The sequence below is a fragment of the Colius striatus genome, chromosome W, assembly GCF_028858725.1.
Source record: "Colius striatus isolate bColStr4 chromosome W, bColStr4.1.hap1, whole genome shotgun sequence".
Classification (NCBI taxonomy): Eukaryota; Metazoa; Chordata; class Aves; order Coliiformes; family Coliidae; genus Colius; species Colius striatus.
Window position 1 is genome coordinate 40,697,861 of NC_084789.1, and position 26,880 is coordinate 40,724,740.

Sequence of the window (26,880 nt, forward strand, 5' to 3'; positions counted from 1 at the left end):
CCAGGCCATGCAGGCAGTGCCACCCCCGTCCCCTCCCTATCACGGTCCAGGGGAAGCCCCTCTGCTCTCCGTGTCATGTGTCCCACCAAGCCCTACAGACAGCCACCCCTTCCCGCTGCACGCACAAGCGTGACCGTGCTCGTCCACGCTCGCCCATATGTGGCCACAGCAGCCGGGCGGGGGGGGGAGGGGGCGGGTTCCTGGTTGCCCCGTTCCCACTGCGGCAGGCCCACGTGCTGGCCGGGTGCCTACCCGCACATGGCTCTGCAGCAGGGCCGCCGCGCAGGGAGGCTAAAAATGGAGCAGGGCTCACATGCCAGCGCCACGTGACGCTGGAGGAGGAGGAGGAGGAAGAAGAAGAGGTGGAGGAGGAGGGAGAGGGGGAGGAGAGGAGCGCCCGCTCACATGGGCTGGCACAGATGCCAACCGGCCTGGTGCCCTGAAGCCCGTGGCTGCTATGTGCCCTGCGGGGTCGGGGGCTGCCGCCCCATACCCCCGCAGAAACGCACGTTGGGAAGGCTGAATATAGGGCTGTGGAGGTGTGAGAAAGGGTTCGTGCCCAGGATGGGGGTGTCCGTGAAGCTGAAGGAGCCCCCACAGTCCCGGGCGCTGTCCTTGCCTTCTCCTCCCTGATGCAGCTCCGGGATCAAGGGGTGTGGAGATGCAACAGGAACGTAAACACCACACATAAGGTTTATAGGGCCGAAGCCAGGAGGGCTGCGGGCGAGGGGGGGACCAGCGCTTCTGCAGCCCCTCCCTGCAGGTGGGGAGCCACGGGGTGATGCCCCCATCACCCCCGGCTGCTCCCCATGTGAGGGCTTCCCAGACCACCCCACATGGTGAATGCATCAGGGTCTCTCCCACTCTCTCAGGGCCCCTGCATCCCTTCTGCACCCCCATATCCTAACAGCCCCCTAATCTCTGGGTCTCTGTACCCTCCTGAGGTCCCTGCACCCCTAGATCCCTCCTGGACACCTTGCACCTTTCCTGGATCCCCAGGCCCAGGCACCATCCAGGGATGCATTCATCCCTAAATCCTGCACCTTCACACATTTGTGCACCCCTGCACCCCCAGATACTGCCATTCTGCATCCTGCACCCCCAGACGCTGCACCTCATGGGGCCTCAGCCCTTGAGCACAGGTCAGCCACATTCTGGGGTGCTGTGGTGCTGTGGGGTGCCCCTGCCTGCCGTGCCTGGACCAGGCGTGCCTTGTTTACCTGATTTTTTTTCCCTTTCCACGAGGCAGGGAAGTCCTGGCAGTGCTGAGCCCTTGGCCCAAGCCAAGAGCTATGGGGATGAGCCAGGGCTGCTCTTGGCTTTTCAGCCACAGATCTGCTGCATGGCAAGAAAACACTCCAAAATCCCGAGCACCCAGCCCTGCCTGGCACCCTGCAGCAGCACCAGGGTTCTCACCCTCCCACCTGCTGTAGTCAGTGGGACTGTGGGGATGAAAGCGGTGATTTGGAGATGCAGGACCTCCCAAAATGATGTGGACTCCAGTGTCTCTGGTTTTCCCTCCCACCCCCACAGCATAACTACGGCTGGAGAAACTAGGCACAATGTACCTCAGGGTAGCATAGGGATAAGGGGTAATGGGATGAAGCTGGAACACAAAAAGTTCCATTTAAATATAAGAAAAAACTATTTCACTGTGAGGGTGACGGAACCCTGGCACAAGCTGCCCAGGGAGGGTGTGGAGTCTCCTTTCTTGGAGGTCTTCAAGACCCGCCTGGACGTGTTCCTATGTGACCTGATCTAGGTGGACCTGCTTCTGCAGGGGGGTTGTTCTAGATGATCTCTAAAGGTCCCTTCCAACCCTACTATTCTATGATTCTATGACCCAGAACCAGATCCAGGAGGATTCTGCAGGCACACAGTGGATTTGGAGGGTGTCCAAGTATGAGGGGGAGAGGGAGCTGAGGCTGCAGCACTGGGATGATCTTCACCCTGCCAGACCCCAGTGCCCAGCCTGGGGTGGAAACAACAAACAGGAACAAACCCCTGTCCCCAGAGGAGACACCCCTTCCCCCCCTTTTCCTGGAAAAGGTACAATCCAGCCAGCTCCAAGTAAAAATAAATCCCTCTGCATGAAGGCGTTCAGCAGTGGCAAGTGGAGCACACTGTCACGTGGCACAGCCGCATGGCACCGCCAGCAACCCAGGCACCGGGGCACGTGGCTGCCAGCCTTTGTGCCCACTCCTTGCCACTGGTAACATAGTTATTCAGCTACCCCCTTGTCCCCTGGGGTCCCCAGTGTAGGGGAGGAGGCTGGAGCCAGCACCTCCCGGGGTAGCATGGAGGGCTGAGGGCTGGGGGTGGTACAGGGGGTGCACAGCCAGCTGCAGCCCTTGGGCAGGGTCAATGCTGGTGGCAGGGCCTGAGGTGATGTGTCCCCCTGCCACTCCAGGCAAGACTCACCTGGCACTTGAGCACAGTGGCATCTTGGGGCAGGTTGAGGTGCTCCATCCATGCCATGGACCAACTGGCATGGGCACAGCTGTGTCAGAGTGCATGGGCACCAGCAGCAAGCCCCTTGGACACAACCCCAGCCTTCAGGAGGGTCCCCAGGATGGCTCAGCCATGCGTTGCTGAGGGTCCAACATAGAGCACAGCAGGCACATGTCCAGCCCCAGCACCCTGCCGTCCTGGTGGCTTTGGTGGCCACTTCACCCCAGCCCTACTGCCCACAGACTGTCCCCAGCCCATGTCCCCATCCTGCTGCTAGGGTGTCCCGGCTGCACCCAGCCTGGGGGCCCTGCTCACAGCACCCTCACACTGACCTGCTATGCCAGGGTTCCAGCCTCGCAGCAAGACTCTATGGCAGTATCCCACAGGGTTTCTTTCATCCCTCCCAGACCCACACCCACTGCGGGACTCCCAGGGATCTGAGCAGCCAGGTCTGGCTGAGCATCTCTGTGCAGGGCCAGCTCAGCACTGTGTGCTGTGTTATGAGCTGCAAGCATGGTGGTGCACAGGGTTGTTTTCTGAACAGAGAGGAGTGGCTGAGTCATGGCTAATTGCCATGGCCCAGAAATGTGCCAGGAGGAGAATGAGGTGCTCTGCGGGGCCAATGGCACCTGCAAGCCCAGGGCAGCCTGAGCATGACTGCACTGCTGGGAGTGGGCATGGGGCAGCAAGGGCCTCCTGGCCCCAAACCCATCATCCCCCCATGTCCCTCAGCCCCATGTCAACCTGGCCCCACACATCCTTCTGGGAGCCAGCGGGTTTCTCCCTGCAGGAGATGTTGGCTGCAGCGTGGCCATGGCACTATGCAACCACCCAGTGACTCAGGGTCAGGGCACTTCCTGCAGGGTGACAGGGTGTCCCCATCACTCCAGACCTGCAGGACACCCTGCAAGCTGGGAGCAACCCCAGCTGTGGGTTCCTAAGGGGCCCCAGCTGAGGAATGACCCCATGTGGGGCTGAGGGCTCCTTGGGTCACAGAGTTCCAGTGTTGTCGTCCCTCCCCCAGCACCCCACAGTCTCCCGAGACCTCCCTGCCCGCGGGATTAGCTCTGAGGCTTCCCTGGCACCAGCACATCCATGTGCTGCACCTTCTCCTGCTGGCAGGGAGCCAGGGCAGCACCTGGCACATGGCACACAGGAGAATGCTGGCACCTCCAAAACCCTCCCTCCCCTGGGGGCCATGAGCACCCATGAAGACCCCAGTGCCACCAGGCTGGGCTAGCCTCAGTGCTGCAACCCAGATCTGATTGTTGTCTCTGCTCTGGTACCATGGCACCAGGCACAGCACATCACTGCAGCTCCTGCACCAGCTGGGAGCAGGGCCAGGCTGAGCTGTGGCTGCCAGGCATGTGCCACACTGTGCACCTGCCACAGGCAGTGCATTGCCCTGATGGCACCAGGAATGGGTAGGGGGACATGGGCTGGTTGGGCAGGGGTCTGGCTGTGCTGTGCTGTGATGCGGGCTGATGCTGTGCCCTGGTGCAAGGGGTCCTGCAGTGCTGCCGTCACACTGTGCCTAGGTGTCCCTAGTGCAGGAGACGGTGCCATGCAGGGTGATGGGGGAACCTGTGTGTCACAGGGACCATGCTGTGCTGGATGACATAGGTGCCCAGGTGTCCCCAGGGGACAGTGCTGTGCAGGGTGCCAGGTGTGCTAGGACTGTGTCCAGGCAACCCCAGTGCAGAGGACAGTGCCATGCTCAGTTGTCCCTATTGCAGGGGCCACCCTGTGCAGGGACCATGCTGTGCAGGTTGACTGGTGTTTCCCATTATCCCTGCTGCAGGGGACAGTGCTGTGCTGGATGACAGGGGTGCCTATGCTGTTCTTTGAGCATCCCCAGTGCAAGGGGACAGTGCCATCCTTGTATGTTCTTCATGCAGGGACCATGCCATGCAGGGTGACAGGAGTACCAGAGTGTCCCTAGTGCAGGTGACCGTGCCATGCTGGGTGACAGGTGTCTTCTCGTGTCCCTAGTGCAGAGGATAATGTCGTGCTAGGTGACAGGAGTGCCTGTGCTGTTCCCGGGGCATCCCTACTGTAGGGGATGGTGCCATGCTCAGCTGTCCCCAGCGCAGGTGACAGTGCCATGCAGGGTGCCAGGGGTGCCTGTGCTGTTCCTCGGGCATCCCCAGTGGGGAGGATGGTGTCACCCGTGTGCATTCCCTGTGCAGGTGCCAGTGCCGCACAGGATGCTGGGGGTCCCGGACTGTCCCCCGGTGCCGGTCGCCGCGGGCCGGGAGGCGGCCCCGCTGCAGGGGGTGGTGGTGTCTCCCCGTTGCTCATCGGGCTCCCCGACGGCGACGCGGGGTCAGGGCCGCCGGCGGAAAGTGTGTCACTGGGGCACGAGGCTCTCCCCGGGAATCACATGGGGAAGGTGGCGGCGCCGCGTGCGGCCCAGTGCGCAGCCGCGGCCGGTGCCGGCCGGGCGGCGGGCGCACAACAGCCCTTGCCGGGCAGCGGAGCGGCACGGCTCGGTGCGGCTCCGCTCCGCTCGTTTTGGCCCCTTCAGCCGCGCGTCTGGGTACGGGAGGATCGGCGGAGCTGGGATAGTCCCGTTCCTCTGCTCTCCCGCCCCATCCCCCCCTCCTCTCCGAGGATGGCGGCCCCCGAAGCCGGCAGCACAGGTCAGTGCCCCTGCAGGAACCCTCGCCCGCGGGTGTGTGCGCCGGGACCGGGTGGGCACCGGCAGCAGGGAGAGGTCCCGAGCACCGGACCGGAGTCCGGGAGCTAGTGCAGCGAGGACCGCGGAGAGGGGGCTGCACGCTGAGAACGCGAATCGGAGGAGGGGTCCTGACAACAGGGACCGGAGGGTCCTGCACGCTCCATCGAGCCGGATGCGCACTGGGACCGCATCCCGGAGCAGGGCTCCTATCGACCGGGACCGGGCGGTCCTGCATAGCGGGGTAAGGATCGGGCGGTGGGGCCGGGGGCGTCCCGGGGAGGGAGGGAGGGATGCGCACTGACACCGGGGCGACATGAACGCCGGCATGAGAAGGGATGTGGGGGATGTTTGTCTTAATCTGCGGGACGCGCTGACTGCGGGCATAAGGCTAAGAACCAGGATCGGGGCAGCGGGACCAGCCGGGAGCACGCCGGGACCGAGCGGTCCATGGGCGGCGGAAGCGGGTACGCGCTCGCCGGCGACGTGAACGGAGAAGGGTGGTAGAACGGGAAGGGGGGGAACAGAGGCGGTCTTCCCCCCTCCCCCCCCCCCGCCGGCACGTGTCCCCCGCCCCGCCGTTGCCATGTGCGGAGTTTGTTTTCCCCACAGCTCCGCCCCGCCCCCACCCATTGGTCATAGCCTCATGACATAATTGCTACCCCTCTCGTGACGTCACACCCGGAAGCGCGGACGCCGCGTTCCTCTCGCCCTTTCCAAACAACCGGGGAAAAGGAGAGGCACGGTGACGCGCGTCATCTCCAGGGCAACTCCCCCCAAAAGAGGGCGGAGCTTCGTCACAAGCCTAGGGGGCGTGGTAAAGCGTGAAGGGGCGGGGCATCGGTAGGCCACGTGCAGCTCGAGCACGTGGGGCGGTGGCGTGAGGCCGCCTGAGCTCAAACTGTGTGGGGGAGGGGACACATGGGAACGGGGGGAGGGTCCCGGTGCTGAGATGTTGGGAATGGGAATCCCAAAGGGAGACTTTGGGGGAGGGGGATTCCCCTGGTAGTTTGATGTCCCAGGAGCTTTTTTTTTTTTTTTTGAGAGGAGTGTTATGGGACCCATTGTCCCTGATTCAGTGACCCCCTTTGGAAGTGGGTGACTGATGGTGACAGACTTGGCTGTGTCACACACAGAACCATGTGACACATGGCCCTGGCAATTCCGTGTGTCTCCAATGTCACCCTTCATGTGTCCTGGGCCCCTGAGTCTGTCAGAGAGACGTGGCTTGGTGGTTGTTGCACTGTGCATGGGGTAGGCACAGGACTTGGGGGGGGGGGGGGGAAGTAGTGTGCTGTGACCTCTGCTGTGGGGGGAGGGGCTGTGACATAGGGGCTTCCTCTGGACTTGTGGGTCTGGGAACTGGGCTAAGACTTGGGCACAGAGCCAGAGAAGGCAGCTGGAATAGCTGTGACACCCCTTCCCCTCTCTGGTTATGCCTCTGGCAGGTTCCCAGCTTGCATTTCTCCCACAAGCGCTCCCTGGGTGCCATGCCTGTATCCCCACCCAACACGTGCCCAGGCAACCTGACTGTCCTCATCCCATGTGGGGCCAATACCCATGGCAGGTGTGGTGCGTAGGTGGTGCACGTGCAGCCATGGGACACCTGTGGGACCAGGAGGCATCTATGATTCTTCTCTGTGGACCACCTGAGGCTGCTCTATCCACCTCTATTGGGGTCCCCTCTGGGCCAGGGGAGGCTGAGCCCGGCGCAGCTCAGTGCATGTGTGGCCCCACTGCTCTGCCTGCAGGCGGTGTGATCAGCTACGTGGGCTCCAGCGGCGCCTCACCCAACTGCACCAGCCCCATCTCACTCTGTAGCGACAGCTCCAACATCAGCTCACAGTCGGGCTCTCAGCCCTTCCCCACCTACTTTCCCCCATCACCCACTGGCTCCCTGCAGGATTTCCGTACCTATGGCAGGGGCTCGCTGGCCTCCCGTGAAGATGGCTCCCCTTCATCTTCCTCCTCCTCATCCTCCTCCTCCTCCTCCTTCTCCTTGTACGACTCCTCGGTGAACTTCCCTGGGGTGCAGCAGGTCCCCGTGGATGAGCGGCGCCGCAGCTTGCCCAGCAAAGCTGGCAGCACCATCACCAGTGAGTGGAGTGGGGGGTGTTGGCAGGTGGTATGTCCCCCTCCTCACCGTGGACACTGCTCACCCCCATCCCTCCACAGAGCTGAACGGTATGGTGCTGCTCTGCAAGGTCTGTGGGGATGTTGCCTCCGGTTTCCACTACGGTGTCCATGCCTGTGAAGGCTGCAAGGTACCAGGGATGGAGCCAGGGTGGTATGAAGACCCTGCAATGTTGGGGGGACCCTGAGTGACACTCCCCTCCCCCACTCCACAGGGCTTCTTCCGCCGCAGTATCCAGCAGAACATCCAGTACAAGAAGTGCCTCAAGAATGAGAACTGCTCCATTGTCCGCATCAACCGCAATCGCTGCCAGCAGTGCCGCTTCAAGAAGTGCCTGCTGGTTGGCATGTCCCGTGATGGTGAGCTCAGACTCCCTCCAGAACCAGGGACTCCCATGTTCAAAGCTGTATGTCCCCTCTGATGGTGTGACTCTCCATGCTCAGGGCTGCGTGTCTGCTCCCTGGGTGGGTTCTCCCTGCCATAATCAAGGTTATATGTCCCCTCCTGGGATGGGTACCCTGTGCTTGAGGATGTATTTCCCCTCCATGCTTGAGTACCCTGGTCTGCATTGGGGACTGTGCATACTCCATGGGACGTTACCCTGCTCTGCTGTGCCAGGGGCTATATGCCCCATCCTGGTGTGGGTCTCCCTATATCAGGGCAGTTTATTCCCCCGTGGAATGTATCCCCTCAGATCAGGGCTGTACATCCTCTCCTGGGATGGATCCCCCCAGATCAGGGTTGTTCGTTCCCCCCCCATGTCTGGGCTGTATGTCCCCTCTAAGCCAGGGAGAGACAGGTAGGGATGCAGCCATGTTCTTGGCAGACCCTGCCCCCCCTCATGGCACTGAGCTGGGGGTGGTCGGTGTGCCCGAGCTGCACTCTGATGCTGGTGTCTCCCACAGCTGTGCGCTTTGGGCGCATCCCCAAGCGGGAAAAGCAGCGGATGCTGGTGGAGATGCAGAGCGCGATGAGTGGCATAGCCAGCATCCCACCAGGGATGGCCAGCCTCAGCGAGGGTCCAGCGCTGGGCAGGGGTCGTGCACTGCCCCCCTGCCTCCCACCGCTCGTTCCCCCTGCCTGCTTCTCGCAGTTTCCGCAGCAGCTTACCCCCCCGCGCTCGCCCAGCCCCGGGGGTGCCACCGAGGACGTCATCGCACAGGTGGCCAAGGCTCACAAGGAGATCTTTGTCTATGCACATGACAAGCTGGGTTCCCCCCCGGCCTGCGACACCAGCCTCCCGCGCTGGGATGCACCCCCGACCTGGGCCTCCAGCCCCCCTGAACCCTGGCTCTGCCCCCCCACCTACCCCAACTCCCTCGTGCGGGGCACCAAGGACGTCCTGGTGAGTTCCCCGGGGGCTCTTGCTCTTCCTCCCCCCCCCCCAGCTATTTTTAGCCACTAATCAGACTAATCGCCTTGTCTGTGCTGTAACGGCAGGCCGGGGGAGCCCTGCAGTGCCGAGCTGAACTGTGCCATGCTGTTGCCCCCAGGCCTGCCCCATGAACAGCCACCGGCCTGGCTGCAGTGGGCGCTCGGTGCAGGAGATCTGGGAGGATTTCTCCCTCAGCTTCACCCCTGCCGTCCGTGAGGTGGTCGAGTTCGCCAAGCACATTCCAGGCTTCCAGGCCCTCTCCCAACACGACCAGGTCACTCTGCTCAAGGCTGGCACCTTTGAGGTACATCCTGGGACAGTGAGGGCTCAATGAAGGGCCTCACAACCCAGCATGAAGTCCCATGCCATGGGCACAGTGCACTTAGAGCACTGTACAATTTCCTATGGCCTCACACAGTGCCCAAGAGCGGGGAATGGAGCCTCATTACATTGTATGATGCCCATGCCATTGCAGTGCCCCATGGCATGGAGGCCTGTCATGGAGCATGGCTTTGTATGGTGCCCTAGGGTATTGCATGGTAGCCCACAGTGTTGCAGGGTGGTTTTCCCTGCCCCCACCCTGGTGTCTCATGGACTAGCAGTACCCCATGGCCTTGCACTGTGACCCATGGCATGGAGCATGGCCCCACAGCATCACATAGTAGCCCTTGGCATTGCAGGATACCCCCATCCTAGCATGACACGGTGTTCCATGGGCTAACAAAGTGCCCTATGGCATTGCCTGGAGCCCCACGACATTGCACAGTAGCCCATGGCGTTGCAGCATCCCTCTAGGCATGGTACCATGTCCCCATCCCACTGAAACTACATGTGCCGCAGGTGCTGATGGTTCGCTTCGCCTCCCTGTTCGACGTGAAGGAGCAGACGGTGACATTCATGAGCCGGACGAAGTACAGCCTAGAGGAGCTGTGGGGCATGGGCATGGGCGACCTCCTCAGCTCCATGTTTGAGTTCAGTGAGAAGCTCAGCGCCCTCAACCTCACCGACGAGGAGCTGGGGCTCTTCACCGCCGTTGTCCTGGTTTCGGCAGGTGGGAAGTTGAGATAGGAGGGAAATCGAGGAGAGGAGGTAGTGGTGGTGGGGTGGGGTGTCACCACCCTGCTGACGCCCCATCCCCGCAGACCGCTCGGGCATGGAGGACACGGCGTCGGTGGAGCAGCTACAGGAGACACTGATCCGTGCCCTGCGTGCCCTCGTCTTGAAGACGCACCCGGCCGAGACGTCGCGTTTCACCAAGCTGCTGCTGAAGCTGCCTGACCTGCGCACCCTCAACAACCTTCACTCCGAGAAACTACTCTCCTTCCGTATTGATGCCCAGTAGGACCCTGACAAAAACACACCCCACACCCTGCACCCCCCTAAACACCCCATGGCACCCACTGGACTCCTAGGGCAGGGGAGGAGCTGCACCACTCAGGTGGGTGCTGAGATGCCAGGACCACCACTCTCCAGTTGGGTGCCAGCCCCACAGCTGGCAGTTCCAGGGAGGGGGGATCCTCAACCTCTCAACTCAGTCATCCAGTGATATAAAGCAGAGGCTGCATCCAGCTGAGTGGTGTGGGTGGGTTTGGTTGTTGGTTGGTTTGGTTTTTTTCATCATATATTTATTACATAAATATATAATAAAATAGACCAGCAACAATTACCATAAAAATATCTTTCTTTAGAATCCTGACCAAAACACAAAAGGGTTTAAAATCGCATGTCACAGACTGTGATTGTCATGGAGCTCAGGAGCTCCCCTACACTACTCCCCCCTCTCCAGTGCCCTACATTCAGCACCACTGGCTGGGGACCTCACAGCACCATGCATAGTAGGGGGACCCCATACTGTTCCATGCCATGCCAGGGTGTGCCAGCCAGGCTCCATGTGGCCTCAAGCAGGGGCAGCTCTGGGAGCCATGAGGTATGTGCTTGGGGGGGGGGGGGGGGGGGGGAGGGGACAAGAGGATGGGGGATGGCCCAGAGCAGGTGACGTGTGGGGAGGGTGGTGTACTGGTCCTGTCCCCTCCCCTACCTGGAGTGATGCCAGGGCTGACGCTGGACCTGCGATGGCGACGCAAAACAGAGACAAGAGGGAGCGGCCCAGGGGCAAGAGGAGAGGATGAAGTGGCCAGTATGGGGGTTGGAGGGGCCAGGCTGTGCCCCCCCAGCATGAGCCACCCCAGGCCCCTGTGCTGGCACCTGGGGGGGAGTTCTGAACTCCGCTGCAGGGGTTGGGGATCATGTTTGTTGCTTAAAACACATCTTGCAACAGCCACATGGGCAGGAAGCAAGCATGGACAGCGCTGGCATCCTGTGGGCTGGCCATGGGAACACACCGGCATCACATGGCCGCAGCACCAGCACACAGGTCCATGGCCATGCCGTGGCACTGGCATACTTGGCTATGGCACGGGCATCGCACTAACATGCGATGGGCACCACCTGGCATCACCTGGCACGGGCGCTGTGGTGTGGGGCTGCAGCCCCTGCCCAGAGCCTGCAGGCACATTAAGGCAGATACTGGATGGCACATGGCAGTGGGGAAGGTGTGCTGCTGGGGGAGAGGGAGTGAATCCCCAAACCCTGCATTCTGCTACCCCTAACATGGGCACTACTGTTTCCTGGCACCAGCTCCTATTGCACAACCTGACACTGGTGCCACTATGCACCATGCTGGGAACCCTCCTCATGTTGGTCAGCCGGAGTGAGAATTTAAGACATGACATTTTGCACTACATGCAAACCCAACCACTGCAACCCATCCCCCTCACACTGCCCAAGCTACAAGGACACCTACAGGTGCCATAGCCCTGCCCCTCCACAGCACCACTGCGACCCTCAACCTGGCTATAGGGGGTCAAGATCCGACCCTCATGGGGGAGGTGGGTGTGAGGGTGCAGCAGGGCAGGGAGCCCAGCCCAGATCCTTTGAGCAGGGTGGTGGTGGAGCAGCAGGGGGGGGGAAGTGTCTTATGTTGGGATTTCTGCTTTTAAACAACCCATAAAAAGATTTTTTTTTAATTACAAAAATTATATATTTTATATATTTATATATATATATATATATATATATATATTAGCTTAGGTGGGCTCCAGCAGGCTGCCTGCTTCTCCAGCCAACTCCGGCCCCGCACCTCCCCTGCCTCCGCCTGAGGTAAGAAAAAATTCACAAACCAATTTTTTTGGGGGGGAGGGGGTGGAGGGGAGGTGATAAACCCATTCCTGGGTGCCCCTGCCACAGCCCTGCCCACTCTCTCTGAGTTTGCCCCCCTTCCCCAACTCCCAGACCCCCTCCTCCAGGTCCCCTGCTGAAGTCTGGCCCCTCTCCCTGTGCCAGGAGTAAAGGGGGGGTGGTTGAGGGGTATAGCCTTCTGCCAGGGCAGCTGGGGCAGTAGTGCAGTGGGAGCTGTATGGGGTCTCCCGGGGGGGGGCACCTGCTGCCCCCACCAGTGCCTCCGAGGCCATTGCAACTCCTGAAGGACAGGACAAAGAAACCCATGAGGATGAGGGGGAAAACAACAACAACCAAAAAAAGGGACAAAGGAAAAAGTGGGGGGCATGTAGAGAGGGGAGGGGGGGTGACCACAGTGGGTCCTCACAACTCCCCCCTCTCCTTGGTGTCCTACAGCACCTGCTGGTGCTTGGCACAAAATCATCTCATCTCAGCCCAAAAAAAAGAGAAAAAACAGCCCCCAATGTGGCCCCAAATTTAGGGCGAGGGTCCATGGGCTGGGGGTCACCCTCACTGTCGCTGTGGCTGCCACTGTCCCCCGTGCCCTGCTGTGAGAGGGGTTCCTAGCTCCAACTCTCCCACCCCCCCATGCTGCTGCCCAGCCAAAAGTGCATGTGGCTGCAGCCCCTTCAGCTGGGGCAACCTCTCCCTGTGCAGTCCAGAGCCCTGCCCTCTCCTCTCCTCTCCTCTCCTCTCCTCTCCTCTCCTCTCCTCTCCTCTCCTCTCCTCTCCTCTCCTCTCCTCTCCTCTCCTCTCCTCTCCTCTCCTCTCCCTTGTCCTCTCTTCTTCCAAAGTGCAGTTAGTTTAATATTTTAGCCTCTCAGGGAGGGAAATAAATGCTTAAAATAATAATCTAAGAAGAGAAGGACAATAAAGGAAACGCTCGACCATTGGGGCCCTTCCCTGTGCAAACAAACAAAAGTCATCAAGTCCTGGGGGGTGTGGTGGGGAGGTGGCCATGGGGGGGGAGGAGGGGGCAAAATGAGACTCCCACTCTGAGCACAGCATTTCTCCCCCTTGCCCCTGTGGGTGGGGGAGTGGCCAAGGGATAAGAAACATCTTTTTTCTTTTTGAAGGGGGAGAAGGGAGAGCAGAGTGGGGAGGAGGAGGGAGGTTTAGGGGGAGATGGGAGTTGAGAGGGAGGTGGTGGCTCTACACCTCCTGGTCCTCGAAGACCTCGAGGAAGAGGGGGGGGAAGAGCTCGGTGGGACACTCCACCTTCATGTGCAGGAAGCGGCTGGCGTGGCAGGCGCCGATCATCCGCAGATCTGTCACCTTCATCAGCAGCTTGGGCCAGAAGTGGGGAATGTTGTGTTTGCGGTAGTTGATGTAGTGCTCGAAAGCCAACAGGTACGTCTCCTGGCACTTCTCAATCTTCTCCACACAGATCAGCCCTGTGCGGTCTGCAGGGGCACAAAGGATCCCGTAGCCAAGGAGAGAGGAGGGGGTTCATCCTGGGGAACAGCTCCACCACATCCCACCCCAGGGTGACAGCCCCAGAGAGCTGCTTCAGTCTGGCACAGCTTGGCAGGACACTGAGGTGTTTGCCCCATACACCTCGTGCTCATGGGCACTGGGTGCCCAACCCTTGCACTTCCAGGCTGCTGTGGCACAGGGGATTGGGGTATTCACCCCATACTTTTGGGGCACTAGGAATTAGGGTGCTCACCCCTTGCACCCACAGGCTGCTGCAGCACTGAGGATTGGGGTGCCCATCCCTTCCTGCCCGGCATAGTTCCCTAGGGCTTGAGGATTAGGGTGCTCAGCTCATGCTCCCTGAGCACAGCCTGGCACAACTTTCCAGGGGCATTTGGATGACCACTCCATACACCCCAGCTCCTAGGGCAGCAGGCATTTCAGTGCCCTCTCTGGGACCTTCTGGCTGTGCCCACCTCTGACCACTCACAGCATCAAGGTGCCCAACTTCATGCACCCCAAGACACTACGGTGTCCACCCCATATCCATCTCCCCCTAAAACTAGTGAGGATGCCCACCCCACACACCCCAAAGATGCTGGGGGCTTTGGGCACTGGGATGCCCACCTAATGTATCCCCAGGATTCTTGGTGGGCTCTGAGCATTGGTGTGCCCACCCAATGTACCTCCAGGATGCTCAGGGGGCTCATCCAATGCACCCCCAAGCTCCTGGGGACTCTGGGAATTAAGGTACCCACCCCACACACCCCAAAGATGCTGGGGGCTCTGAGCATCAGGGTACCCACCCTATGTATCCCCAGGATATTTGAGGTGCTCTGGGCATCAGAGTGCCCATCCGATGTACCCCCAGGATGCTCAGGGGACTCTGGGCATTGAGGTACCCACCCTACACACCCTGTGGTTCCCTGGGCATCATGTTGCCCACCCCACTGTCCCCCCTCCTCAGCTGCAGGGGCAGACACAAGTGCCGCTACCTGAGGACATGAGCAGCACAGCCTGGAGCAGGGCCACCTCGGTATCATCCAAGTTGAAGGCAGAGAGGGACTTGCCCAGGTCGAAGATGGCATCGGAGACAACGCCGAGGCCACCGTTCTTGAGCTGCTCCCGCTTGACCGCCATCTCCCCGCTGAGCGTCAGCGTCTCACTCTCAGGATCATAGCGCACGGCCGCCCGTAGCGACATGATCTCCATGCAGCAGCCCTTCAGCAGGATGATCTGGTCTTCACAAGGCAGCTGAAGGGGGGTGGAGAGGAATAAGTGAGCAAGGGGATGATTGCTGCAGCCCCTAGCCCTGTCGCTTCCATCGTGTCCTCTCACTCACCTCTGAAAACATGGGCAGTTTTTTGGCAAAGTCAACCACGCGGGTGATGGCTGGGGTGATGATTTTTGTAAACTCACTGAACGCCTCCAGATCGACTTTGTCCCCGTCGGGCATGGAGGCCATGGGTGACTGGCCGATGTCATCGGGCTGCAGGGATGGATGGCAGGGTTGGGGGGGGGGGTGTGCGCTGTGACCCTGCTCACACACAGCCCCCACCCTGCCACAGCGACCCTCCCATGATGGCAGGGCTGGGTGCAGCAGCCAGGAGAGGGAGCTGTGGGCCAGGGCCACACACACAGCTGTCCCCTTCGGTCATGGCTCACCCTGTAACCCCTCTGGGGGTGACAAGCTCAAGGACACCAGGCAATGTCCCAACCCCTGAGCGCTGCGTGTCACATGCAGCGAGTGTGTGAGTGTTCAGCCGCCCCTGCTCAGGGTGGGGGTCTGGGGGGAGCAGGGGGTACCCCACCTCATCCTCTGCCCTCACCAGGAATTTCCGCTTCTGCTTCCAGTGGCTGCCCTGGGCGTTGGTGCTGCGATGGGCCTCGGTCACCACGTGGATCAGCTCCCACTCCTCGGCGCTGGGGTTGGGGCGATGCTGCAGTGATTTGATCATCTCCTCTTTCCGCCGCCGCTCCCGGTTCTCCTCAATCAGCTTCCGCTTTGCTACTCGCTTTGAGTCATCCAGCACCACTGCCAGAAGACACCCCTCCCCCCATCAGCTGACCACTCCCTTCCCATGCCAAGCATCCTGACCCAAGATGTGCCACCCCATGCCCAGCCTGCTCCTGCAGCTGCACTGGGCACCCCGATCTGCCCCACAGCATCACCAGCCATGCCAGGACTCCAGCCAACCCCATGGCACTGCCAGTTGTGCTGGGACCACAACTTCCCCATGGCAGCCTGACCTTCTCCACAGTACTGCCAGTTATGCCAGGACCCCAACCTGCCCCACAGCACTCTGAGCTGTCCCCGTGGCACCACCAGCCATGCCAGGACCCTGAATCACTCTACAGCACCCCGAACCACCCCATGACACTGACAACCATGTTGGGACCCCAAGTTGCCCTATGGCACCCCAAGTCATCCTCATGGCATAGCCAGTCATGCCAAGACCCCAACCTACCCCACAGAACCCTGAGCCACCCCACAGCACTGCCAGCTGTGCCAGGATCCTGAGTCACCCCTATGGCACCCTGAGCCGTCCCCATGGCACCACCAGCCATGCCAGGACTCCAAGTTGCTCTGCAGCACCTTGAGGCACCCCATGGTACTGCCAGCTGTGCCAGGACCCCAAGTTGCCCTACGGCACCCTGAGCCACCCCATAGCACTGCCAGCCATGCTGGGATCACAAGCCACCCCCACAGCAACAGTGGGGGTGTGTGTACCCTCCCATGTGCCCCCCCCTACTCACAGTCCATGGCCATGCCCACAGAGATGCACTTCTTGAAGCGGCAGAGCTGGCACTGGTTGCGGGTGATCTTGTCAATGACGCAGCAGCCATCATACTTGCAGGAGTAGGTGGGGTGCAGGTTCTTCTGGATGGTCCGACGGAAAAAGCCCTGGGGCCAGACAGGGGGATGGGGAGAGGGGGCAGGATGAGAAACGGTGAGCCCCTGGTTTGAGCCCCACCTGCCCTGCCCACCCCCCATCCCCCCTCACCTTGCAGCCCTCGCAGGTGATGCAGCGGTAGTGGTAGCCGGTGGCTTTGTCCCCGCACACCACGCACTGTTCATCTTTGTCCAGGTAACTAGGGATGTACCCTGCGGGGTGCCACGTGTCACCGACCCCCACCATGCCTCAGTTTCCTCCTGTGGCAGCACATGCCACCAGCCCTGCTGCTGCCCCTTATCCCACTGCGGGCAGCCCCAGCATGATAAGGGTTAAAGGCTGGGGGGCTGAGCGGGGGCTGCCTAGGTCCCCGGCAGCAATAAAGTTTCCATTATCCATCTGGCTGTGGGGGGAGAAGGAAGGGTGTCTCTGTCCCCCCAGCTCACAATGACACACTGTCCCTGCCATTGTCCGGGGGTCCTGGCAGCCTGGGGACCAGCACCCCCAACTTCTCCACCCCCCCCCCTCCCCGCAGCCTCATGGGAAAACTGAGGCATGGAGATTCCTGTGACCCCCAAAATGAAGTAAATCCAGGCAGCCCCAATGCAGGGCGGGGAACCAGTCCTTCCCCCACCCCAGGTCCCTGCACCAGCCCCTCCTCCCACCCATCCTCTGGGGAATGGGGCAGGGCTGGGGGGCAGTGCCCAGCGGGGCCCCCTTATCTCCCACCCCAGGGTGCCACCGGCCCAAATAGCACCGCCCTGGCCTGGCACAGCCCATGGCCATGGAGGGGGATGGGCATCCCACAGGGACATGAAAGCTTGGGGGCCCAGGGGTGACATGGGGTGCTGGGGGTAGGGAGGCAGGAGAGTGGGGTGCCCATGGGACTCTGGGGGACCCAACAGGGACATAAGGCTCCCAGGGGACCCCAGGAGGCCAAACAGGGACATGGGGTGCCTGTGGGACTCTGGGGGACCCAAAAGGCTCCCAGGGGCACCCCAAAATGCTCAGCAGGGATGTGAGGTGTCCATGGGACCCTGGGATGCTGCAGGGACATGGGGGACCCAGCAGAGACATGGGACGCCCAGGGGTACCCCAGGATGCCCAGCAAAGACATGCAGTGCCTGTGGGACCCCAGGATGTTCAGCGGGCATATGGGAGGCCCGTGGGACACTGGGTTGCCTAACAAGACATATGGTGCCTATAGGACTCTGGGGTGCCCAGCAGGGACATGAGGCTTCTGGTGGGACCCCAAGATGCTCAACAGAGATGTGGGGTGCTCTTAGAACCCTGGAGTGCCTGGAAAAGATATGAGGTGCCCATGGGACTCTTGGGTGCCCAGCAGGGACATGGGGTACCCGTAGGACCCCAGGATGCTCAGCAGGGATGTGAGGGGCCCATGGGATGCAGGTGAGACACATGGTGCCTGCAGAACCCAGTGAGGATGTGGGATGCCCAGGAGACCCGGGGGTGCCCAGAAGGGATGGGGGGGCCCAGGGGTGCCTGTACCTGACATGCTGCTCTTCACCAAACATTGGCTGCTCTTTCTTTTGCGCTTGCCATCCAGCCACCTGCAGGAGGGGGCCAGGCTGGGACCGAACTCCACGGCCCCACACGTGTCCCCTCCACCCGCAGCTGGACACCCCTTGCCTGGGAGTCCTGGGGGTGCCGAGGGGGTGATGCTACGCATGGGGTCTGGCATTGGGGTGCCAGGGGACAAATCCTTTGGTGTGGGGTGAGGCGGGGGAGAGGGGGGCACTGGGGACCCAGGAACACAGCATCGCTTATGGGGGGGCGAAGGGCAGAGCCATAGGGGTAGAGGGGAAGCAAAGGGTAGAAGGGAAAGGGTAGGGGAGGATGGGAGGGGAGGAGGGGTTCATTTACAGTCAAAGACAAAATGTCCTTTTGGCTCGGCGGGGAAGTGACGTCAGAGGGTCTCAGCCAATGGCGGGCAGCGAGGGTCCACGCCTCGCCCGCACGGCGCCAGCCCATTGGTGGAGGCACCTGGCACAGGACAGGGGCAGGGGGGGCCGACTCGATGGGGATGGGAACCTATGGGGGAGCACGGGGGGGGGGGGGGGGGGGGGGGGGCAGGGGACGCAGGCTCCAGCCCAAGGTGACCCCGAGCATGGAACCCCCTGGAACATGTGAGTGCAGGGGGCCCTCCCAAAATAGTCCCGGGATAGGAAGGCCGGAGAGGCCCCGGGCAGGGATGGGGGTGGTTGGTGTGGGGGGATTACACATGGGGCACAGGGGCAAGTGGGGGACACAGAGGCATGAGCAGGAGTGAGGACAGATGGGGTCAGAGGGACAGCTGGAACATTGGGGGCATGGGGCACACTGGGCATAGGGACACACAGGGAATGGGGACACATGAAGACATACAAGACATGGGGACCACCAAGCATGGGGATGCATGAGGACACATCAGGGATGGGGACACATAAGGCATGGGGACACATAGGACATACTGGGTATTAGCATGTCCAGGGCATGGGGACACACAAGACACACCGGGCATGGACACGTACACGACCACGCAGGGATGCACGGGGACAAGCAGAGCATGAGGACACATGGGGCACAGCATGGGGATACACAGGGGCATGGACATACACGTGACCATGCAGGGATGCACGGGGACACATGGGACACAGGGACACACGGGGCATAGGGACACACTGGGCGTGGACATGTAGACGTCCACACAGGGATGGATGGATGGACACATATGGAACACATAGGTCACAAGAAACATATGGGACATACAGAGCATGGGGACACATGGAATATGGACATGTACTTGACAATGCAGAGATGCACAGGGACACACGGAGCACAAGGATGCATTGGACACACAAGGCATGAGGACACACAGGGCACGGACACACATGACCATGCAGGGATGCATGAGGACATGCCGGGCAGGGGGACACAGGGGACATATAGGGCATTAGCATGTCCAGGGCATAGGGAGACACCGGGCATGGGGTCACTTAGGAACATAAAAGGCATTAGGATGCCCTGTGCCACACGGGGCATGGCCACGTACCCATCCTTGCAGGGACTCACAGGGACACATCAGGCATGGGGACACATGGGTCATGCGGGGCATGGTGCCATGGGGGACAGAGGGGGCTGCCACGGCAATGCCAGCGTGGGCACAGGGCAGGGGCTCACCGGGTATCCTCTGGCTCCGACAGTGGGTCCAGGGTTCTGGGCTTCTGTTCCATTCACCGCAATTCCATCAAGGAGGGCTCAGCACTGACCAAGTGGGCTCCGCCACTGGTGCCACGTGCAGGGAGGCCACGGCGTGGGCTATGATGCACACCCCATAGCGCCCATCTTAGTGCTCAGCTCTGCGCAGCATCCCAGGCCAGACCCTGCTAGAGGAACTGCAGCTGAGCCCGGATCCCTGGCGAGGGGGAGAGGGCTGCAGGCAGGGAGGGATGCAGAGAGCTCAGAGAAGTGCAGGGCTGAGCGGGAGCAGACGGGGGGGTGAGAATGCATAGAATGCATCCAGGAGTGTGCAAGGGCAAGCAAGGCTGGATGAGAGTGTGCATGGGGTGTGAGAACGTGTGCAGGAGTGTGCAAGAGAGTGAGGTTGGCTGAGAGCATGCAGGGGGTGTGAGACTACATGGAGCATATGCAGGAGTGTGCAAAAGTGAGTGGGGCCAGACAAGAGCATGGGGGGGGGCAATATTGCGTGCAGGTGCATGCAAAAGTATGCAAGAGAGAGCAGGGCTCAGTAAGAGCATGCAGGGGAGTGTTGGAATGCATGCAGGAGTGTGCAGGAGCATGTAAGAGTGAGTAGGGCCAGATGAGAGCATGCAGGGGGTGTGAGAATGCGTGGGGGAGTGTGCAAGAGCATGCAGGAGAGAGCTGGGCTGGGTGAGAGTGTGTGGGATGTGCAAAGTCGTGTGGAGCATGGAGCGGTATGCAGTGCTGGGCAAGAGCATAAGGAATGTGGAGGGAGTGAGGGCATGCAGGGTATGTGCAAGAGCACGCTGGACTGGGTGAGAGCATGTGAAGTGGGTGAGAGCATGCATGGGTGTGCAGGGCTGCAAGAGAGTATGCAAGGCATGCAAGAGTGTACACAGGTGTGCAAGAGCATGCAGACCATGCAGGAGTGTGCCAAGGTGTGCAAGCGCAAGGAGCTGCATGCAGCTGTGGGGCAAGGCTGAGGGACTCCCAAGCAGTGAGGGGAGCTTGGGGGGGGGGGGAGGGTGTACAGGGCAGCCCCCTTTCCCCCACTCATGTGAGCCCCCCCTCAGATGACAAGCCTGGGGGTCAGGCTGAGCCCTGATGTATGGGGCATATATAATATATGCAATATATATAGGACCCCCCACCCTATGGCATTGGGTAGGGGGAGACTTACTTCTGGGGCAGGGGATGCCAGAGGAGGCCGGGCGATCTCTCTTCTACAAGCTCTCCTGTGGCAAAGAGATGGTGCGGTGGGGTCAGGGTGCAGGCAGCACTGGGGGTACCTACCCCCCCACCTCACCTCCCACCCTGTGGGCTCCACATCCCCACAGGTGCCCAGCACTCCCTCTGTACACCTGTAGCACCTCGGTGGGATGCCAGGGGAGGACTCTGTTTGCAAGCACCTCCCTTGAACCCCCAGCAACCCAGCCCAGCATGGAGGAGTGTGAGGACCCACAGCCCATGCTGGGGGGGGACCATGGGACTGTGCTGGGCATTGTGTCCAGCCCTCAGGCTCCTCTGCTCCGTACAGGGACAGGCAGAAAGTAGGTCACGTTTGTCTTGGCAGCAGCAGAAATTCCTCTGGCAGATTCAAAACACAGCAACGGGGGCTCAGCTGCTCCTGGCTGTCGACCACCATCCCCATGCTACAGAGCACCCCAGCCTGGTCCCCTGATTCCCCCTCCAGCCAGGGATGTCTGGGCAGTGCCGGGATAGGGGTGAGGGATGCTGCACTCATGGGTGCTCCACAGCTCCCCACGCCACCACGTGATGAACACACACCAGTGAGGAACCAGGAGGGTTTTGTATGAGGGGTCCCTGTCACCCCCAAGCACATGCCCTGGGTGGGGACAGGGGCACAGCTCCACGCAGGCTTTGGGGCCAGGAGCAGGCAATACCTATAGAGCTGGGGCAGTGTGGCTGGGGGCTGCAGTAAATGTTTGTTCCACGTGGGAACAGTGCGTAGAGACTTCCAAGTATAGGCAGTGGCAGTGTGCCAGGGCTGTGCAGCCCTGCCGGGCATCACTTTCCCCCCCTTCCCCCGAGACCCCACATGCCAAGAGCCCCAACCCACTCGGTGCATGTGTGGGGCTGAGGTGTGTCACTGCCATGGTGAAGCTGGTGTAGGCTAGGGCACGGGGCGCTCTGAAACCTGGCATGGGGTGGGCTCGGTGGCTGATGCCTCAGTTTCCCCACTGGAGCGGCCTGGCTAGGAGTGGTGTCGAATTAGAGGGGCTTAGGGCTAAAGCCAGGGCTCAGCACTGCTAAGTCGGGGCTTGCCTGTGCCACTGACCATCCCCGTCACCCCCTGACAACAGCCTCGGGATCACCAGCATCCAGCACTTCACTGAGCCCCTGGTGCCACTCCAGGAACCATTGCTTGAGGAATCCTGGGTGTGCTGGGGCGGCCCAGACAGACAGATACGGGAGGCAGCTCTCTTCCTCCTCCTTTTCCTCCTCCTCCTCCATTGGGACACATATGATGAGCACAGTCAGGTCTTAGCCCTCTGCGCTGCTCCCTGTGCCTGGCAGCACCCTGACCCGCATGTTCCCACCCTGCAGGACAAGGCGTGGGGCTGGGTGGGAGCAGGGTGGCAGGCAGCAGGGGCTCCTACCTTGTGCCCTCCCAGCTGAGTCCCATGCCCAGGGGAGTGTTTCTGCTGAGTCAGGTGTTTGCAGGCAATGGAAAACAACCTGGGTGCAAAGTCCAGGGCTGGGTCGGCAGCAGGAGCCACCTCACACCACAGGGGACACCTGGCACCCCATTCCCCAGGGACACCACCCCCGAGGACCCCCCACAGGATGTGGACCACAGGCCCTCCACAAAGGCACAGGCCATGTCCATGCAGCCAGACATAGGTGTTGGGTACTGCAGATGTCCTGTAGGGCCACCCGTCATTGTCCCTGCCCCCCGGGACAGATGGGCTATGGAGGTCCCAGGTGCCCCTCTCCCCCCCAGCTGCCAGTCTGGACAGGGAGGTGAGGGCCTAAGCACTTTAGCCAGGGTGCCAATTAGCACAATTAGTGTGGGCTGGGGTCAGGGTACCATATGCAGACCTGACAGCCCTACATCAGCCAGACACTGCCCAGCATGACAGCAGGCAATGGCACAGCGGGCAGTGGGGCAACATGCTTTGCTCCAGCCACAGAAATCCTGTCTGCATGGGCTGGCAGGACTGTGCTGTGGAAGTGTGGCCAGGTACGGGGGCATCTGCCGTGGCACGGCTGGCGGCACTCAGCACGCACTGCTGCCCATGTGCATAGCTGTGTCTGGTGCCACATGCATGTCCTTGTCCAGTGACATGTGCTCACCTCATACCTCCAGCGGTGTGTGGCACCCTATGTCCAGTGCCATGTGGTGCCTGGTGCTGTGGGGCAGGCATGGCAGCATGCGGTGGGACCAGCATGCCTGGAGGCTGCAGGAATCTTAGGCATGTGCAGCAGCTGGGCAGACTGAGCGTGGAGGGATGCCATGGGCCTGACATCAGGGCAGTCCACCCTGTGCCATGGGGACCTGCGTGGTGCCTCCTCCCCACACACACGGGATCAGGGTCATGCCATGGCACAGGCTGCCTGAGCCTGACCCCACGTCCACACCACAGCTTGGCGACTCAGAGAAGTCACCACCTGAGCAAGGGCAGGAGGCCACACGGCCGGTGACCTGCCCTGGCACTGATCAGGCACCCATGGGCTGTCACGGCTTCACACCTCTGTGTGACACTGTGAGGACCTGTGCTGTGACCCTGACCCCTGCAGCCACCACGAAAACCAAGGTCTCCTGGTGCAGTTAAGTCCCCCTGAGGCCTCCACAGCCATAAGCATGTGGCTGGGAAAAGGCAGCAGCACCAGCTCCGCTCCCCCACACCCCGCTCAGCAGCTTTCATCCGTGCCTCAGTTTCCCTACTACACAGGAGCTATCATCAAGGAGCTGCTTGGCATGCGGTGCCACTTCTCCCAGCACCATACCCCTCACACTAGTGTGACAGGACATGGCCAGATCCCTGTGCCCACACTCCTCCTGGCCACAAAGGATGCCCAACAGCAACTCCTGGGTGCCTGGCACATGCCAAGTAGCCATGGTCTCAGCTCTCTGGTGCAGTTGCAGGTCCTGAACCCCGTGGGGTGCCCCCGTCACTGGGGCGACTGTGCCGGGACACTGGGGAGCTATTCTCAGCACTTGGAGCTTGGCACCGGGATGGGGACGTTTCTAAATTGGGGGCTCCAGTTCATGTGCACAGTGACAAGGGAGGGCTTCTGGCTTCCCTCCCCGGGGTCCCCGCTCGCAGTGGGGACACAGCTGTCACCTCACCATGAGGTGCTTGGGGGTTGACACTGACAGTGGGTTGAGGGAACTGGCACTGAGCCCATCTGGGGGTGCCTATTTCCCCCGGGAAAGGGATGCAGAAGATGGTCCCTGCAGTGACCCTGTGACCGGCTGTGCCTAGGACACAGGGGTCTGCAATTCCAGGGGCACCTCCGTGTGACACTGCCCCGGGGTAGGGGGAGCGGCCTCGCGGCACCCCCTGCCCGCATCCAGCCTGCGTGGAACCCTGGGTGCCCTGCCCGCGCCCGCCTTTGCCTTCACTCTATCCCGCCCCCCCTCCTCCTCCTGCTCTCTCCCCGCGCCTGGAAGGGGACTCGGGCGTCCGGCACCGCCCCGGCGCAACGGTGGCTGCACAGGGGCCGGCGGGGCCGGGAGGGGGGAAGCGCGAACTCAGCCCCCCGGCGGCAGTCGCGATCGCAGCCTCGGGAAAGTGCTAGGTGGAGCAAGGAGCGACGGGGGAAAGGGGGGTGGGGGGCCGCTTCCTGCAGCCACCGCCTCCCGCCGGGAGGGGACCGAGGACGAGAGGGGATGCACCCGCAGGGCCTGAGCGTCCGCCTTTCCCCGCCCCGGATCCCCGCTCGCGGGGCTGCCACCCCGCGCCCCGGTCGCGGCCGGGTGGAGGGTGTCAGGCGGGGACCCCCACCCAGGGGACCGCCCCCCCACTGCCAGCCCGGGGAGTGCGGGGCTGCACCGGCGTGTGCACACGCAGCCACAGGGCAGCGCCCCCACCCTGCGCCAAGACTCCCGAGCGAGGAAGCCCCCCCCAAACTGGTTCCACCTGGACCAGCTCGCGCCCCAAGGCGGCGCCCCCTCCCCCCCCCCCCCTTCGTCGGGTCCCCGGTGCCGGTGGGGGTCAGGCGGGATGAGGCACAGCCCCGGCCTCCCCCCGCGGCCGGTGTCGTCGGTAGCAGCCCCACTGCGCGGGGGTCACGGCGGCCGTGACTTAAGGTCGGCGTGGAACCATCGCCGCGGCCAGGCCAGCAGGAACGTCGAGCCGGAAGCCCGGGCAAGGCCGGCAGGTCCCGGAGTGACCTTGGCCTAGCTACCTTGCCTCAGTTTCCCCGCTTCACATAGGGGAACGCAGCGGAGCTCGGCCGGGGCCGCAGACCCGCGCCCCGCCGGCGGCACCGGGACCGCCGCTCCCGGGGCAGGATTCGACCCCCCTCCCTCGAGTCGGAGGATACGGTGGTCCGCTCCCTTCCTCCCCTCGTCCGCGGGACCGCGCGACTGCGTGGAGAGGGGAGCCCTCGCCACGCCCCGCTGGGATGGGGACAGCCCAGCGGTGCGAAGCTGGAACCCCCACCCCAGCGCAGGGGGACGCCCCTCACGCCCCAACCAAGAGCAGCCGAACCGTCCTCCCCCCCGCCTTCCCCCCTCCGCGCGCTCTGCTCTCGGCGCAGAAATAAAAAAAAAAAAAAAAACCCACCAAAAAACCCACCAAAACGCAGACATCCCTGCCGCCGCTGCCAGGAGCGGGAGCGGGCGGGGACGGCCACGGCCTGCCCACGACACGGCCCCGCGACCTGCCCACGACTCGGCCCCGCCGCAGCTCGTCACCGCACCAGTCACCACAGAGCAACGTCGCCGCCACAGCCCGGGCCCACGGCCTCAACCCGCTCCCCCCCACACACAACGCCGCCACGCCACGGCCACGCAGCCGACGCGGGGCCGGAGGGCCACGGCGCTGCGGGCGGAGTAAGGAGGGCTGTTCGCCGTGCCCGGCCCCCCCCGTCCATGGCGTGGCAGGCAGTGGGCAGTGGCTGTGCCCCACGTTGCAGCACCGGGGGGGGGGAAGTGGGAGGGGAGAGGTGCGGGCCTTCTCCCCCTACGGGCCCACGGGGGGACGCGACTCCCCACGCCAATCACCCGGATTTTTCAAGAAAAATATTTACCCGTGGTTTTCCTCTCGGTGCGCGCTCGGGCCGGTCCCCTTCCCGCTCCCTGCCGCTCCCCGTGCTCCCGGCCCCCCCGCCTCGAATCCCCACCCCCCCATTACACGCACCAAATTGCGCCCGGGCTGAAGGAACCGCGGCCGACTGTAAACAACCGGAGGGGCGGCGGCGGGGCCCACTCGGGCCGTACCTGGGCGGCGACGGCAGGCTCGGAGCGGAGCGGGGCGCAACGGCGGCGGCGGCCGACGGCACCTGGCTCCTCCCCCGGCTCCTCCGCACCGCCCGCCCGCTCCGCTGCGGCCGCAGCCCCCTCCGCCGGCCGCAGCCGCTCTCTGCATCCGCCGAGTCCCCCCACACAGACCCCGCGTAGGGACCCACGGGGGAGCGGAGGAGACGGGGAAGGGGGCTCTGCGGGACGGGGAGGCGAAGGGGGGTGGTGTGAGGATGGTGCCCGTGGTCGGGAGGAGATGATGCTGCGTGGGGAGCCCGGGATGGTGCCCACGGGACTGGTGGCCGTGCCCATGGAGAGCTGGGGACCATGCCCATTGAGGCCCAGGGATGACACCATGGCAGGGTGGGATGGTGCCCACGCAGAGTGGGGACAGTACCAATAGGGATGCTGTGACAGTAACAACGAGAGGGTTGGGGACAGCACCCAGAGGAGGTGGGGAAGTGCCCATCGGGGCCCTGGGATGGTCTCTGTTGCATGGTGGAGATGGTGGCCACAGGGGCTGGGGATGGTATCCATGGGGATGCAGTGAAAATGACAATAGGGGCTGGGGACAGTGCCCACAGAATATGGGGACAAGGCCTAAGTAGAGCTGAATGGTGCTCACAGAGGCCTGGGAACAGTGTCCATCGCAGAGTGGGGACAGTGCCACCTGTGGCGAGTGGCGACAGCACCAATGGTGGTGGTAGCCACAGGGGCTGGGGATGACACTGGGGGGAGCTGGGGACGGTGCCCACAAGGCCACAGGGCCATTAGCTGCGTGTGGTGGCAATAGTGCTCATGAAGAGTTGGGGACAGCACCCACGGTGAGTGGAGATAGTGCCTATGGGGCAGGTGCCAGCTCCGCACCCCAGGGTGCCCATCGCGGCGCCGGCGGGGGGATGTGAGGCTAGGGGCAGGGAGCTGCCGTGGGGCTGAACCCCACTGTGGGACGGACCGGGGGTGGCTGGGGGGTACCCTCCCACAGCATCCCAAACCCGCCTGTCCCACTCCATCTCCTTCCCAACAGCCCCTGCACCCACTCCACCCTTCCCCAGATTACAT

The 26,880-nt window shown here is 62.3% G+C and overlaps 2 protein-coding genes across 14 annotated transcripts; one reads left to right on the forward strand and one right to left on the reverse strand.

Annotated features, from left to right (window-relative positions):
- Positions 1-4,886: 4,886 nt before the first annotated feature.
- Positions 4,887-10,300, forward strand: LOC133628681 (nuclear receptor subfamily 1 group D member 1-like). Of its 5 annotated transcripts, none has more exons than XM_062017133.1 (8): positions 4,887-5,372; positions 7,032-7,224; positions 7,304-7,392; positions 7,477-7,621; positions 8,168-8,607; positions 8,756-8,941; positions 9,478-9,688; positions 9,780-10,300. In XM_062017133.1, the coding sequence occupies exons 1-8, from the start codon at positions 5,304-5,306 to the stop codon at positions 9,977-9,979; spliced, it is 1,533 nt and encodes a 510-aa protein (XP_061873117.1). In that variant the 5' UTR covers positions 4,887-5,303; the 3' UTR covers positions 9,980-10,300. The 5 variants fall into 5 exon arrangements, with proteins under 5 accessions (XP_061873117.1, XP_061873113.1, XP_061873114.1 ...); XM_062017129.1 differs by having other exon boundaries at positions 4,982-5,093; positions 6,577-7,224; XM_062017130.1 differs by having other exon boundaries at positions 4,982-5,093; positions 6,577-7,224; positions 9,517-9,688.
- On the reverse strand, positions 10,301-25,864 carry LOC133628682 (thyroid hormone receptor alpha-like). Of its 9 annotated transcripts, none has more exons than XM_062017135.1 (10): positions 25,718-25,864; positions 20,566-20,620; positions 19,365-19,567; positions 17,694-17,755; positions 16,296-16,396; positions 16,048-16,195; positions 15,120-15,325; positions 14,633-14,779; positions 14,286-14,544; positions 10,301-13,277 (listed from the first exon to the last, which is right to left on the reverse strand). In XM_062017135.1, exons 3-10 carry the CDS (start codon positions 19,415-19,417, stop codon positions 13,027-13,029), a joined length of 1,227 nt encoding a protein of 408 aa, XP_061873119.1. In that variant the 5' UTR covers positions 19,418-19,567; positions 20,566-20,620; positions 25,718-25,864; the 3' UTR covers positions 10,301-13,026. The 9 variants fall into 9 exon arrangements, with proteins under 9 accessions (XP_061873119.1, XP_061873120.1, XP_061873121.1 ...); XM_062017136.1 differs by having other exon boundaries at positions 19,365-19,570; XM_062017137.1 differs by having other exon boundaries at positions 25,798-25,859.
- Positions 25,865-26,880: the final 1,016 nt, after the last annotated feature.